Source organism: Galdieria sulphuraria (genome assembly GCF_000341285.1).
Source record: "Galdieria sulphuraria unplaced genomic scaffold scaf_2, whole genome shotgun sequence".
Taxonomy (NCBI): Eukaryota; Rhodophyta; class Bangiophyceae; order Galdieriales; family Galdieriaceae; genus Galdieria; species Galdieria sulphuraria.
The window spans coordinates 18311-33566 of record NW_005178473.1 but is presented as its reverse complement, the minus strand read 5'-3'; the positions used below and the strand labels follow the sequence as shown (position 1 = coordinate 33566).

General features: G+C 38.4%; 8 protein-coding genes across 8 annotated transcripts; 4 read left to right on the top strand and 4 right to left on the bottom strand.

Annotated features, from left to right (window-relative positions):
* The first annotated feature begins 326 nt into the window (after positions 1–326).
* On the top strand, positions 327–3334 carry Gasu_04070 (uncharacterized protein). The gene is made up of 8 exons (XM_005708775.1): positions 327–378; positions 429–610; positions 658–843; positions 895–1790; positions 1847–2065; positions 2114–2263; positions 2311–2968; positions 3019–3334. The coding sequence occupies exons 1-8, from the start codon at positions 361–363 to the stop codon at positions 3263–3265; spliced, it is 2556 nt and encodes an 851-aa protein (XP_005708832.1). The 5' UTR covers positions 327–360; the 3' UTR covers positions 3266–3334.
* A 21-nt stretch (positions 3335–3355) lies between these two features.
* Positions 3356–4446, bottom strand: Gasu_04060 (uncharacterized protein). The gene is made up of 2 exons (XM_005708774.1): positions 4241–4446; positions 3356–4187 (listed from the first exon to the last, which is right to left on the bottom strand). Exons 1-2 carry the CDS (start codon positions 4433–4435, stop codon positions 3384–3386), a joined length of 999 nt encoding a protein of 332 aa, XP_005708831.1. The 5' UTR covers positions 4436–4446; the 3' UTR covers positions 3356–3383.
* Positions 4447–5246: 800 nt separating this feature from the next.
* Positions 5247–6621, top strand: Gasu_04050 (aldose 1-epimerase). The gene has a single exon (XM_005708773.1). It carries the CDS (start codon positions 5252–5254, stop codon positions 6527–6529), a length of 1278 nt encoding a protein of 425 aa, XP_005708830.1. The 5' UTR covers positions 5247–5251; the 3' UTR covers positions 6530–6621.
* Positions 6622–6625: 4 nt separating this feature from the next.
* Gasu_04040 (uncharacterized protein) lies at positions 6626–7686 on the bottom strand. The gene is made up of 3 exons (XM_005708772.1): positions 7484–7686; positions 6729–7427; positions 6626–6688 (listed from the first exon to the last, which is right to left on the bottom strand). Exons 1-3 carry the CDS (start codon positions 7667–7669, stop codon positions 6653–6655), a joined length of 921 nt encoding a protein of 306 aa, XP_005708829.1. The 5' UTR covers positions 7670–7686; the 3' UTR covers positions 6626–6652.
* Positions 7687–8316: 630 nt separating this feature from the next.
* Positions 8317–9061, top strand: Gasu_04030 (protein mago nashi). The gene is made up of 4 exons (XM_005708771.1): positions 8317–8589; positions 8636–8699; positions 8759–8846; positions 8892–9061. The coding sequence occupies exons 1-4, from the start codon at positions 8436–8438 to the stop codon at positions 9030–9032; spliced, it is 447 nt and encodes a 148-aa protein (XP_005708828.1). The 5' UTR covers positions 8317–8435; the 3' UTR covers positions 9033–9061.
* A 4-nt stretch (positions 9062–9065) lies between these two features.
* Positions 9066–11926, bottom strand: Gasu_04020 (uncharacterized protein). The gene has a single exon (XM_005708770.1). It carries the CDS (start codon positions 11914–11916, stop codon positions 9118–9120), a length of 2799 nt encoding a protein of 932 aa, XP_005708827.1. The 5' UTR covers positions 11917–11926; the 3' UTR covers positions 9066–9117.
* A 9-nt stretch (positions 11927–11935) lies between these two features.
* Gasu_04010 (ATP-dependent RNA helicase) lies at positions 11936–13956 on the bottom strand. The gene is made up of 6 exons (XM_005708769.1): positions 13781–13956; positions 13647–13729; positions 13223–13594; positions 12773–13177; positions 12261–12723; positions 11936–12209 (listed from the first exon to the last, which is right to left on the bottom strand). Exons 1-6 carry the CDS (start codon positions 13936–13938, stop codon positions 11984–11986), a joined length of 1707 nt encoding a protein of 568 aa, XP_005708826.1. The 5' UTR covers positions 13939–13956; the 3' UTR covers positions 11936–11983.
* Positions 13957–13966: 10 nt separating this feature from the next.
* Positions 13967–15231, top strand: Gasu_04000 (pseudouridylate synthase). The gene is made up of 3 exons (XM_005708768.1): positions 13967–14484; positions 14538–14757; positions 14805–15231. The coding sequence occupies exons 1-3, from the start codon at positions 13973–13975 to the stop codon at positions 15171–15173; spliced, it is 1101 nt and encodes a 366-aa protein (XP_005708825.1). The 5' UTR covers positions 13967–13972; the 3' UTR covers positions 15174–15231.
* Positions 15232–15256: the final 25 nt, after the last annotated feature.

The window sequence follows — 15256 nt, the reverse complement described above, 5'->3', positions numbered from 1 at the left end:
CACTTTCTATGAAAAAAAATTTCTTTCACATTTTCGGTATCTAATAACCATTATTTTTGCTTGGTTTGAAGCTGTCTATACATCCAAATCATCTATGCTATCATACTCGAAACTATTGATAACAATGTTCGTTGCTATAGTTTGTAGAAGGTTTTCGAAACCAAGGTATTTTACTTCGAATGTAGATTGTAGATTGGGAGATGATCATTAAATTTTAGTGTTACTAGACAAGAAAGATACTTTTTCGATACCATCGGTCATTCCATTCATTCAGTGTTTGCATGGAACAAATAAGATTGAATTTCAAAAATCTTGGCGACAAAGCAATTATAGCATTTTTCATTTGTCACGCCAATCTGAATGGAAAGACCCGAGAAGGTATGCTTATTTTCCTGGCATATGCGTACTTAAAAGTTCTTGACTTTTAGGGAAGTATTCTGAAAGGTGTTGTTTCAAGAACTCAGTGGAATACGCTTTTGCAAAAAGCTCCTCCTGAGTTGTCTTTAAGAGCCAAAAGTCAAGAAGATGACTTGGAAAGGGAGGACGTAAGCCAGGGTTGGATTTCCCTTCAATACGTTTTAGAGGCAGCCTCTCTTTCGGGAGGAGCAAGGTGTGTTGTTTCCTATCTTTTTCACCTTGATTTTACCTTCATATTAGGGCCCTCTCGTCTCGTTTGAATTCTCTCTCTATCGAACTAGAGACTTCTGTCGTAAACCCAGCTCTAAGCGTAAGGCTGGGTGAGGACCTGAAACCATTTATTTTAAAGCTTCTGAACCAAGAACAAGTCTTGAAGGTGGCTAGAGCGGATATGATTCGACTGAGAGAAGCCGTTGAAGTACTTCAGTGAGTTTGCTGAAAGTTGAGGTTTTCTGTTTGACATTTCTTTTTCCATAGGAACATTGTGAAGGTTGATTTTCAAAACAAGCTTTCGGAAACGGGCTATCATACCCGGGTTCGGAATCTATTAAATTCAGTTCTTTTCCTTCTTAGAGTTCCTGAAGAGGTTCGAGTTCTGTGTAGTTCCAAAACTGAGAACTACTCAAATTTTAAAAAAAGTTCGGAGCTGATTGAAGCAGCAACAAAGATTCTTTCTCAAACTGAGTTTATTTCTTGCGATGGACTGGATCAGATTCGCGAAGAAATTGTAAAGCTCACAGAAGAAGTAGCCCACCAGATTATCGATTTTCTTTGTGTAGAACTATTTCTAGAAGTAACAGACCTATCTTTTCTTCTATTGGAGGTCAACTTGAACGAGGAATTGTTATTGAAGGAGAAACTGACGAATCTAATGAGTTCGGTTTGCAAACTTCAGTACTCTACGCAAAGTGGTAACCACTGTAGCAATAATTTTAGAAAGCATTTGGTTGCTTTGATGGAGCGCTGTATTGCAGAGGCACGAGAACTTTATCTGAGACGAAGTCCAGTAGCAAGAGTAAAGGAGGAGCCACGGGGTTATGACCTTTTGGGCAGAAGTGGCTTTTTGTTTAACTTTCCTATACTATGGAGAAGCTTGACAGAAGAAGACTCAAGACGAATTGACCTGTTTGTCCAAGTTCTTACGTCGGCCTTGCTTGAGGTTCTTCGTAGATTTCGGTTGGTAAAGAATATAATTGTCGAATTTGATGATGAGGATAATTATCCGAGATTGGACACTTTGTGGTCATCAATGCAACAAATAGTTGTAGTAGAATTGGGATATTTGCTTGAAACAGAGTATCCAAATGTTGATCACTTTGATTCTGCAGATGTTTCACAACCCCATTTGAATAGTTTTCCTTTGCGTTCTAAAGGTAACGAGAAAATAGTGGGATGAGAATTGATCTCATTCTTTGCAACTCATGTTTAGGTTTACGTGAAAGTTTTGAGGAGAAAATTGCCAAATCTTACACGAAGTCGAGCACTGCGCGTGCTCATGGTGACAGGGTACTTTTGGATAACAGCCATGTGGACTCTAATGTAGAACAACATGTTACAAGGAGTCGAACGACTGAGGGACAACTCACTTCTTTAGCGAGTCAGACTTGCTATTGGTTGGGTCTTCACCCAAGTGTTTTGTGGACTCCTGGTAAGCTTCATCAAGTTTATTGAATGTGCTTCCTCTCAAGTATTCTAGTCATATACGACACCATCGTTGCATTTTATTATAAAGGAGACGCACTTGCATTGGAACCAAAACAACCCTTGAGTCAACATGTCTCTTCTTGGCATAAAACAGCAACTAATGGCAACAACAATGATAACATTTTATTCGTTTTCCTAGAAGGTATTTATGATTGTTTTCATTGAAACAATTTACTCAAAGTTATCCAGGGTTTCTCAAGAACCATTTTTGCAAGGTGGCTTCGGAAAGGATTGACGTTGAAGCTCGACGTCTCTGTAGTGAATCAGACTCATTTGCCACAGTTGAACCAAGTCCTGAAGTAGTTGAAGATGGTTTCTTTGACCTAGCAGGCTCTCCAGTTGTTTTGATGAAGATTCTTTGTCGCCGCAAGTTTTTAGATAGCCATAGAATCGGGAACCATCGTGTCTTTAAATGTTGTTGGGAAGCTTATAATATTATTGAAGAGGCGCATTCCCTGGAGGCCTTGATGAAAGAAAATTTCCAATCGACCGGGATATTTAATCTTTTAATGGCTCCTTTGTGCTCACGTTTTGGAGATACTTTCATTCGAATTATCAAAGCCCTCCTTACGCCCTTATGGAACGAAGGTGTCGTTGAGTGGCTCATGCAGCATTACCAAGAGAAGTCAGACATTACAGTGTTAAGGAGTCTTTTACCTGCTTTAACAAGTGAACTGAGTGTAGATACATTAAAGATGCTGATTGTCATATATAATAGCACTTGCTTCCTTTTGGAACCTTTGCATTTAAAAGAGAGGAGTTTGCAAAACTTGACAGGAGTATTGAATGACGCTACCCCGTGGACGGAGTTGGACAATATTACCAATATTTGTATAAAAGTTTTCGAGTAAGTGTTAAGAATTTCTAAATTAAGATTTCTTTTTAAGCCTTGACTAGACTGGAGTGTATTAATCTTATCGAGAGGTCCCAAAGTTGTTGCAAGGATGGGTCACAAAGGATTTCATGTTGTAATACAAAATATTTAAAGGAACGATATGCTTACTTCTTTGAAGTTGCAAAGCAATGCAGAAATCTTTCCTTGTTAGGTAATATTTCTGGTCTTATTCATGATTATTCAGCCACTCTTCTCGTGAAAAACTGTAAATATGTTGAGAACCAAGATGAAGAGAACCACGGTAACTAATACGTAGAGAATACTCTTGTACATAGTATAATTTATGAATCTGCTGGGAATAAATTTTATTTGCATCTTTCAAACAACAAGACTTTGTTTTTCATCTCCCACTACAGTCAATATGTTTTCATTGTTTTGCCTTTTGAGCATTTTCAATTTTTGTTGCCATCTCAATCGCTGTATCATCGTAATGCAATGATGGAATGATAGCTAATGTCTGTTGCTGAAGACTGGCGATAATATAGGCCAAATAAGACATCGTCGCCTTTGAGTTTGGTGCGATAACAACGCGACCTTGTTTGGTATTATGGTTAGAACTATATTGTATCGCTTGAAGGCATCGTTGAATTGCGTCCAAAATATCTCCTCCTGAATATTCTTTGCTGTCCTCTGAAGACAAAAAAAGAGTGGCTTTTTCATCGGGCAACCACTCGAACGTTCCATTAGAAGAAACGGCGTCGTTATTATATACCAGCAGATTCCTATATTGTATAAGACCAGGAAGGTTGGCGTTTCCCGAATGAAAAATGTGGCGTAAACCTGGGAATCTGTGCAACGACAAAGGACGTCCATTATTTCTTGTAAACCCTTCCAATCCTTTTCCGAAATCGACCAATTCTGGAAAAAGTTGCGTCCACAAGTCCGGGCCTACATAACTGTTTTGGTTTCCTTTGTTATTCGTCGACTTGTAGCCATGCCACATGATGAGACCCTTTGGTTTGTAGTGCTCCAAAGCACGACAAACTTCCGAAGGATCTATCTCGTTCGAACTCCTGTCAAAGTCCAGAGATATCAAAGTTGTACGAGACTTCAAAGATCCAAGACAAGCAAACACAAACTCTGGGCTTCCGAGTGGAAGACAGCAAGCGATTCGTTTCGTAGGGCCATAACCCAACTCCAACAAGCCTTGTGCAAAGGCTTGTACATGCCTCTGTAAATAAAATACCTATTAATAGACTTGTAAAATTGCGTTTATTATCTTACTTGCACTTCGGCAAAGGTGAAGAAGACAGCCTCTTCTTTGGTTGTTGCAAGAAACTTCAGAGCGTTCTTATGGGGACGTTCCTTGGCGTTTCTGTCTAAAACCTCTCCAATAATATTTGAAGAGATTTTCTGAGTCGAGATCCCTCGATTGAATAAATATATTACACGGTTCCGAGTACAAGAAGACACAAACATGGAGAACAGTCAAAGAGACAAACAAATGCCCTGCCCTGTATACCAAAAATCTTTAGCCAACTATAGAAAGATTTATATCAGTCGAGGTATAAGTGCTCCGATACCTTTACAATATTTCAATTCCTGAAACTACTAGAAGCACCCAATCAGTGTTCATAAGTATGAGCTGAAAGCCAGTTATGCAAGTAAAAAGAACACTGAGTACTGCTGGTAGCGAAGGATTGTTGTGAAAAGAGTTACTGAGACGAACAAGCTGTCTTTCAAAAAGCCTAGTCAAATAGAAAACTTTGATTGGAACAGTTTGTTTGAAGAGAGCTTTTCAACGACAAGAAGATGGTTTGATAAGTTGAAACGGACTTTTGAGTATTCTTTATGTCTGCTGTTTTTTTCACGTGAAAGTTGTTTTAAATAGTGAGTGCAAATAATAAATACAATTATACGTGAGAAACGCTTTCGCAAGAAAGAAGAAAGAGAGATGTTGAAGTTTCCTTGAAGTCGCTTAGTGGATTGTAGACATTATTTCATCGTATTGTTCCGGAGGAATTTCAAACGATCTTAATAGACAATACAAAAGTTTGAAGAGCTGAAAGAAGTTGTCTTACAGGTTACGGCATGTGTCTTTTATTCTGCTTGAGTCCGGCTTTCTTTTTTGGAAAAGAAATGAATAAAAACCTTAACACTAGTGGAATTGGTATAAAATGTTAAGATTACTTTCAACTTTTTCAATTATTTGATATTGTAGACAACGTAATGTTAGACCAAAAGTTGTTGACTGAACTGATTGCGATAAAGATGATATACAGTAAGACGACTTGAATGTCTAAGATTTCCAAAGCATTGGAGAAAAAGAGTGACTATCTTCAATATGGGACTTGGCTTCCTTTGAAAGGTATGAGAAATCCAAAAGAATTCCTTCGGCAACTGGTCTGTCCTGTGGACCGACGTCTCAAAGCTCATTCCTCAGCGCTGAGACACAAAATGACTTCACTGTCTACTGCTTTGCCATCAAACCAACAGAAAAACACAACTTTTGCCAAGAAAGTCACAGTGGACAAGACAAAGGAAGGACAAAGTGTAGATCTAGTCGAACTTTCTCTTGATTGTGGTTCAAAGGCAGCTTTTCTAACGTACGGAGCAAGGATAGTGTCTCTTTGTGGAGCCGATGGTCACAACGTCACTCTGTCGTTGGATACTTTGGCAGCATATGAAAGCGATAAATCATATCAGGGAGCTTCTATTGGTAGAGTTTGCAATCGCATCAAAGATGGACAGTTAACAATAGGAAAGAAGACATATCAGCTCTCACAAAATGAAGGCACTACGTGTACGCACGGGGGTTTGAATGGTTTCGATAAACATGTTTGGAAGATTGAAAGCTTAGGCGAGGAAACGCACAAGGCTTACGTATTGATGAGTACTTTCAGTCCAAACGGAGACCAGGGTTTCCCAGGTGACGTAAAGGCAACAGTGAAATATGAACTCGAGTGGGTCGCAGACATTGCTTGTACCGTTTTAAATATTACTTACGGAGTAGAATCACAAGCTGACTTTCCTACCGTAGTTAACCTGACGAATCATGTTTATTGGAACTTGAGTGGGAAACAAAACCAAGGAGAGAATATTTGGTCGCATACACTTCGACTGGGAACAAAAGAATATTTAGAAACTGACGCAAAACTGTTACCGACGGGAAGAATCTTACAAGCGGAACCTCAATCCTATTTGGACTTCACCGAAGAAAGGCTACTAAAGGGACCTCCGAAAGAAGAGACTGGAATTAGAAATGGTTATGATCACTTCTTCGTCTTCGATAAGACTGGAACAAAAACAATTATGAACTGGATGAGTACTGTTCGTCATGCAGAGTCCAAAAGAACTCTCCAACTCTATAGTGATCAACCAGGTGTACAATTTTACACCGGTACCTTCCTTCAAGCTTCAACAATGTTTCCGTTTCATCAATATCAAGGTTTCTGTTTAGAACCAAGCGGCTTTATCGATGCAGTTCATCATTCGAACTTTCCTAGTATTCTACTAAATCCAAAGGAAACTAAAACTCAGAAAATACAGTTCCAGCTTTTCTGTAACTCTTAGTAACTGATGAACCATTCAGGGAATCTTCCAAAATCGATTCTGGAGTACAATCTATAAAGCCTTTTTGTTCTTGCCAATATTTAGCAATTCTTTGAGCAACCCAAACATAAAATGGATCTCGTGCTACTCGTTGACAATGGGGAAGTGTCGTGAACTGCTCTGCTTTCTTTCGAAAAGTGTGAATTCCGAAAATACATACTCGCTTTGACACCCAATGAAACAACCACTTTGGAATATAAGGCACTTGAGGATCAGCAAATACAGCAGTACGAAATAGTGTTTTGCATCTTTCAAGTGGAATAAACTGAATGCCACCAATTTTTACATCCAATCTAACAGTATCCTTTGAATCCGAAGAAATTGATTCATAACTACCATCTTTAAAATCTTCCGGTTCCGCTGAACGAAAACAGACAACTACGCTGTGGTCCTCATCAAGTCCGTCCACTGCATAGCCATATAATATGGCTTCTCGAGGAGCAAACGGCCAAGGAGTAACAAAACGAGACCTTAAAAGTTTCTTGCACCTGGACAACTTGGCAATTTCTTCACTACTTCCGACATACCAAAATAGCTCTTGAAGCAAGTCCACTTCATTAATTAGTGAAGCTGTTGCTAAGAAAGGAGCGTCAATTTCAGTTTCTATTTTAAAGCCGTGAATTCGAGGACCTTCTTTAGAATTGTAATAGACTCTACAGCGATCACTCTCTTTGCTCAGGCACTCCCATTCTCGTTCATCCAAAAGAAGGGAAAGAAACTTTTCACACTCTTCACTTTCTTTCAGTATACGACGAATACTTTTTCTTACTAAGCTGGCATTGTTCTCTGAAATAGTTCCGCTACTTTCCACAGTTTCTTCAACTGGAACTCGTCTCAAGTTACGAACAATCCTAGCTGCCTAATCCACTCACTGTTGAAAATTTGTCAAATATGTTTTTTACAGAATAATAATACCTGAAATAGCTTATCGTCGTCATACAACTCCTTCGCTAACTTCCATTGCGCCTCTTCAGGATGCACCGAGAATTCCTCCATCGAATTATTATTTTTCATATGGAAGTATAAGACAATCTCTTGTCTTACAAAAGCGTGCAGGAGTTTGAAAAATTTTATCAAGTCAGGTATTTGTAAAGCAGGCATAACTCCTTGGAAACCAAAAGCATCTGACGCGAGTTCTTCTCAGGCATACACTCAAAACACGTGATCATATTTATTGTTGAAAAGAGAGAAACTCTCCTAAAAAGTGAATTTCCAGTTAAAGGCTTTTATTACTAATGATAAAGTATAAACCTTTCCAGTCATTTTTTTGTAGCTTTATTCAACTCTTTCTTTGTGACATTTCATTTTGGTGTGAAAGGAGAAATCGAAAGAAAACTTCGGAAGCAGAATGGAGACAAGTCATGCATGACAAAGAATATACCATAAAAGACTCAGTCATTTCTCAAGCAACTCAATCAAAACATGCCATATTTTTTATTGTACAGAGTTTCCACATCTGAATAAAAACTCCAGTTTGGATGAATGGAAAGAAATAGAAAGAAAACACAGGAATGTTGGAAGAGACCGAAAAGAAGTAACAAATTTGTCAGTCTTAATACGTTCAGGCGTTGAATCTTTTTTTAAAAGATTGATGTAGGAATCTTTGCAGTTTCTATTATTACAAAGAGAAGAAATCCACTCTTTCAGATAGATAGGGAGATTTGAAACCATTTTCCAAACTTAATTTACTCATATAGCTACATTACTACGTCTTAAAAATTTTAGTTATCTTTTCAAAGAGAAACTCTCAATCGGTGATCATTGCAGTAAGACTTGTGTGGATTATTCATTGGCGTATCGGCATAATTTGGACTAGTGCCTCACGTCTTGAGCAGCTCTGAAGTTCGGTTTACTTTAATAGGATATAATGACTGAGAACGAAGAATTTTACCTGCGCTACTACGTTGGTCACAAAGGAAAATTTGGTCACGAGTTTTTAGAGTTTGAATTCAGACCCGACGGGAAGCTAAGATATGCGAATAATTCACACTATAAAAAGGAAACTATGATACGTAAAGAAGGTATAAAGATAATACTTTGTTGAGTGCAAACTAAATTTTCTTCAAGTTTATGTTACGGAAGCAGTTCTTAAGGAACTCCGAAGAATTATCGAGCAAAGTGATATCATGAAGTAGGATTTCGCTTCCTTGATTATTCACAACATCCAAATTTCACCGTTTTATTTTAAAGGGAAGATGATTCAAGGTGGCCAGAGCCAGATAAAACGGGTAGACAGGAGCTAGAAATAGTTTTAGGAAATGAGCATATTTCTTTTGCGGTAAGTTTAGGGTTTATTGTTTGAAGTATTCTTTAGCTATCGTAGACAACGAAAATTGGATCATTGCTAGACGTGCAAAATAGTGAAGACCCAAATGGTTTGAGAAACTTCTATTATTTGGTACAAGACCTCAAGTGTTTTGTGTTTTCACTCATATCCTTACACTTTAAAATAAAGCCCATCTGATGTGCAACAGAACAATACCAATCGTAGACTTCAAATAATACATTTACTGCGTCTTTCGGTCCTCTCTATCTATGAATATCTCCCTTTATACTTTGTAATAACCCATTTCCAAAGTAAGTTTCCTCTCTTCTCGAGAGTCCTTAAAAATACTCGACTCTTGCCGAAAAGATATTTCCCGTTCCTCTCTATTCAAGGACCTATCTCCTCTGCTTTCAGATGTACCGTCTAGACCACTTAAAGATGGTTCCGACAATTCTACAGAGTTACGTATGCTTTGTGAAATACTTTTTCGAAGTCGAAGATCTTCATTGCCAGGTTTTAGGGAGGTTCCCACCAGAGCGAGATTGTCAATAGTATCCAAAACTTGCAATAAACTGTACAGGAAGGTTAAATGTCGAACAGCATCGTCAGGATGCAACGGAAAATCCTTGTCCCACCAAGGAAACTCATTCACATCACCTGAAGACTCTCGAGTTCCCAATTTGGAAACTTCCTCAATCAAGTACATACGAAGCTTTCTAAACTCTCCAAACAGATTCTCGTAAGCGTAGAACAATCGTTCGTGTGATTCTTCTATCTCCGAAGTATCTCCTCGTTGGCTTGAGTTTATCCCAAACCGTTTAGAAATACTATCAAACAACTCTGTGGTTGAACTCTTGAGCAACTGGTATTGTTCGTTCATAGAAGATAAATAGTTATTCCAAACTGTAGTCAAATATCTCCCTGTTAGCTCTGGTTTCGCACTTAAAACAACCTTCATGCATACAAGTCTCCTAAAAATTGACGATACAGCAGATAACATTTTCGGTATTGAAGGATGAGTCAAGCCAATGGAAGGATCCAAGTTGGTCACAGTTCTCAATTTTGTCAACTGTCCTTCAATAAAGCTCAACTTTTCTGCAATTTCATCTGTCAATGTCCATCCCTCAGTCGATACTTGTTGATTGCACAGAAAAAAGTGATCAACAAAGTCATTGAATAGCTGTTTTTCCTTCTCCATGATGTCAATTAGGGTCTTCTGACAATCCTTTGAAGCCTTGAAGGGCCAAAATGTAGCAGACACTAGTCCCACTACAAAGCAACCTGCAAATACACTCACAACTCTTGAAGCTGGGTAAACAAATGTAAAATTTGTGCCATACTGACATGAAATAGTAAAGAACTGTGCAAAAACAAAACCGAGGTCTGCTATTATATATGACGGGAAGTAAAGAGTTGGAACTAGAGCTGCATAAATCCACAATCCCATCCATAAAGTAAGAATATAGGGATCTTCTCCAGCAAAAACTGTGGCAGCATATGCCAGAGCACTTGAAATTACTGTTGTGAGACAATACAGTAATAATCTGTACCAAGTCAGTTCAACACCACGCATATAGATAATAATAACCATAATATATGCTGAGACTGCATTGTAATCTTGGGTGAAATTGTAATCCGCTTTTGAGACACCTGCAACCAGAATAGAAGGAACAATAATGATTGCAACACTTAGAACTTGTCGAAACAGAAATTTGAGATTATCAACATCCCGCAATAACTGAGGTGACCGTTTGAACACTTCAATAGGCTCCCAAACTATTTCTAGCCAAGAAAACAAATTCTTCCAGATATTACTGCGTTCTTGGCGTTTTCGATATAATTCTTGTATATCTTCGGATATCTTGGCTATTGCATCATCGAAGGTTCTCAAACTGAATGAAAAGAATATAAGAGAAACTGATTCCAAAGAAGATGGTAGCTGTCTTGTACTTCTTGAATGACTATTGATCCAAAACTGCTTAAAAATGTTTGCTACTTCGTTGTTCATGTCACTTCGCAGATCAATTGGAAGCCTCTCCAGTTGACTTGGGTCTTTACCCACTTTTAAACATTCAGCAAGACTTGTTACTAACTTACATAAATGATTAAAATAATCTTTGAGCGTATCCAATGACCCATTAGTTAACATGTGTAATGAACCTTTGCTAATAAGTCGTTCTCTCCTCAGAATTCCAGAGACTGCTTCAATATAAAGTACAAGTTGATCAACATCTTTGATTAATGTTTCCCAAAGCTTCGAAGGTTCTTCTCTAAACGGATGCAGAATATCAGGTTCAAAAGGTATAAGTGGTACAAAGGTGCGAGTGTAAAGAAGCGATGCGTGAATTGCATAGCAATCTTCCACTGCAGTAAAGGTAACATTTTCCTTGTCCGAATCTTCACTTAAAACAAAGGACGAAATACGCTCAAGTGTATCAGCACTTCTATTTAGATTTTGCACAACATTCGACCTGAGTTGTGTTCTTGCCAATTTTGGAAAGATGAGCAAACCCGCCAAAGCAGCTGCTACACCAGACCACACTGCACTTAGAAGGGTTGGGTATACCACGAACCAAGCTCTTGAAGGGGAAGTTTTTACACAAAAAATCAGAGTGGCACCGTACATAAAGTTTGCAAGAATACCCAAGGGTGTAAGGTGAGGATTGAGACGGATGATAGCTATGAGAAAGCAACAAACTAACATGATAAAATAAAGAGCAACGCCAGAACCATCTGCCATAGCAAGGGAAACTATAGCCAGTACACTTCCAATTAATCCTGCAACGGCCATAACAAGGCCACCTCTGAACACGGAACCTACATGAGAGTGACTTGCAGCAATAGTGTGAATCAAATACTCCATTATTGCAATATAGCAAACTGTTCTGTCTCTCATAACCGCAAAGAAAACACAAATATTAATAGCTAAACTAACTACAGTTATTCTTATAGCTACCAGAGAATTTCTAGAAACGAGGATCTTTCCTAGCCAAATAAAAAAGCGTGGTACGTCGCTCCAGGACAGAGCGCGTGTTTCATACCAAACACGTGAGAATAACTGTTTCAAAAACTGTATTTTCATGTAATAAAGTCTTTTTCACGCTCACACCAGCTTCCTATCAAACCTCTACAAGGCTTCAAAGAGTTTTCTAGAAATCATTGCCATGCAACCCCAAAAAACGCTGCAGCTCATCCAACATAAGCTCTTTTGGATTACTTTCTTCATCACTTTGTCCATTCGACAATCGATAATACTTCCTTCCTAACTCTATTAGAAAGTTCATCAAAGTTCCGGTTAAAGGTTTCCGAATTGAAATTAGTTTACGTGACTCTGCTCGAATACAACATTGCATACAAGTCACTATTTCCATAACGCTGTAAAACAATCTATGAATACAAAAAGTAAAATATCTCAAATGGGTTTACCTTTCTTTTATAGTGGACCATTCCGTATTGTTATTGTCCATTTCTTTCCATATGAATTTGCTTTTGGACACAGCTCTATCAATTTTCCTTAATAACTTCCTAAAATGATGAGCTTGATGTTCCATCAGTATAGTACAACCAGTTCCCTTATGGCCTGCTCTAGCAGTTCTACCGACTCGATGAAGATATGTTTTGACGTGAACAGGAACATCAAAGCTTATGACATGGCCAATGTTTTCTATGTCCATACCCCTTGTGGCAACATCACTGCTAACAACAACTTGAAGTTTGTGTAAAGAGAAATCTCTGACAACATTACGTCTCTGACGGTTTGATAGGTTACTAGATAGTTCTGCAATGTGAATAGCAGTATTCGACTCAATATAACCTGCAGAAAAATACAAAGATAAAAAACGAAATAGCCTATGAGCTGAAATCTTTGAACTAGCAAAGACGATGACTCCTTAGCCAAATTAGAATCTCACAATGGACTGGTTCTATTGATACTGTACCTGCTTCAGACAACGAAGAATCAAGATGTTTCAGATACCAAACCAGTGAAACAAGCTTCTCTACTGGAGACTTGCATAACAAGACAAACTCTTCAAGTGCAAATGGTAACCAGTACTTCTGTTTTGAACGTTTCTCACTTGACGAATTTCCTAGAAGAATGGATCTTACAGCGTCATCCTGTTTATAAGTAAAGAGAGTTGGATTCACTAGAGACAGATTAGCTAATTTGGCAATACTACTTGTCTGAGTTGCAGAAAAGAGAAGTTTGCGAATTGGCTTCCTAAGGCCAAGTTCTCCTGTCAAATAAAGGTTCCTATTTTCCGAACTAGTAACGTCACTGGAGCGCGAAATATGTCTTAGAATGGTTTCAATCCAGTCCAGACTTTGACCACTCAATAAACGATCTATTGAAAAATCAATCGGTAATTCAAAAGCAACTTGTCACTGACCCGTTTCGTCCAACACCAGAAACTCTATGGTTGTTGGTTCGAAACCAACTCTTTGGTGTATATGTTCAACTAAACGACTAGGAGTAGATATGAGAATATCAACCTTCCAGACAGGAGAGTAGCATTCATCCTCCAAAAGTTGGATGCTTTCGATAGCTTTTGTTCTCTCTGATGAAAGCGAAGTGTCGCCACTAAGTCCTAAAACCTTCAAATCGTCGTCTCCAATCAAAGCGAGAAACACAGAATACAGTTGATTAACAAGTTCTCTTATTAAAAACTTATCATAAAAACCAAAGTAAGCAAATATCAAATACCTGGTAGGCACAATCACCAAGCCACGTAAACGTGGACGTGAACTACGCGACTTCAAAGCTAAAGAACAAGTCAAACCTCTCCTAGAAGGGCCTTTAGTTAGAATACTTGCCAGTCAAAATAGAAATAGCGTAACACAAAGTCTTTCCTGTTCCTGTTGGTGCCTGTACGATAACATCACCAGGAAAGTTGCTCCTAAACAAAGAATTGAAACAAAGCTCTTCAACTCACTAGTTATAAATATACCTATCAAGAGAGAGCAAATACTTGATTACTGTCCATTGAAAACGAAACAGTTTAGAAATATTCAAAGACTTTAGACGCTTTCCTATATATTCAGGAAGCGCTTTCACGTCTTTGTAAGGCTTAAAATCATTTGCAGACCACTGTCGATGCTGTGCCATAATTATTTCTTTGTCACGTCAAATGAAACGTGTTATGGACGGTTTTACAAAAGTAGTCGACAATTATCAAAAAAAGCAACGTTTTCATAAGAATGGTTTGAACGATTTGGAAAGTATTTCTGAGGACCACTTCTTTGTAAAAAATAACTGCAGATATGTCATTCCATATCCTTTTGAGTTTAGGGTGAACACCAAGCAAAGATGGTTTGGTCGAAGCATCCTGGAAGTTTTCTCTTGGGAATTTCCGCACGGAAGTCAGCAATATTGGGAGAGAGAATTGGCAGAAGGTCGTTTGCTCGTAAATGGACATAAAATTTCACCCAACTTTATATTACAAAACGGTCATGTTGTAACTCACGTAGTTCATCGTCACGAAGCAGCAACAACAGCAGAAGCAGCAGAGATTATCTATATGGATGCTGATAAAGTTGTTGTAAATAAACCTGCAAATTTACCAGTTCATCCCTGTGGAAACTATAGGAAAAACTCGTTGCTGGCTAGACTTTGTGTAGAACAAGATCTGAAAAATCTACATGTGATACACCGGTAGGTTCTCTAAATAGAAGTCCGAAAGAATGCTCATGCTTAGTTTAAAACAGCTTGGACCGTCAAACATCTGGTTTGGTTATTTTTGCCAGGAATAAGACATATGCAAAATTTCTTTCTGAAAAGTTTCACGAGCGGCAAGTGCACAAAACCTACGTTGCAAGGGTTCATGGCCAATTTCCTTCGGAAACAGTCGTCTGTGATCAGAAACTTCATTTTGATGCACATGACTGTGTTGGATCTTGCGCCGATTCAGGAAAGGAAGCAATGACGGTACGTTTGACATTCAATGACGAAATTTTTGTTCCTAACACCTGTAGACATTCAGACTTATGTTCTACAACAGTCAACTTGAGCAATCATTGGTCGAGTGTAAACCACATACAGGAAGAACTCATCAAATTAGACTACATCTTCAGCACTTAGGTCATCCAATAGTGAACGATCCATTGTATGGTTTTGAGTATGATATGAATGATATGGAAAATGAAATGTATTCGCCATCCGTTGACATACTATCTGAAGATATCATTCGAAGAGGACAAGAACTAAACTGCCCAATATGTCCCCGCGTTACCGTACACGACACGAAAGAACGTTCTTGTTTGATATGGCTTCATGCAAAGGAATATAAAAGCAGTGATTGGACATTTACCTCTCCATTACCTTCTTGGTCAGATTTTAAATAAGAAACCACATTTACTACAAATTGGATGTGTTAGCAACCATAAAAAGGATTAGAAGCACCTTCGACACCCAAAAGAGTACTTGA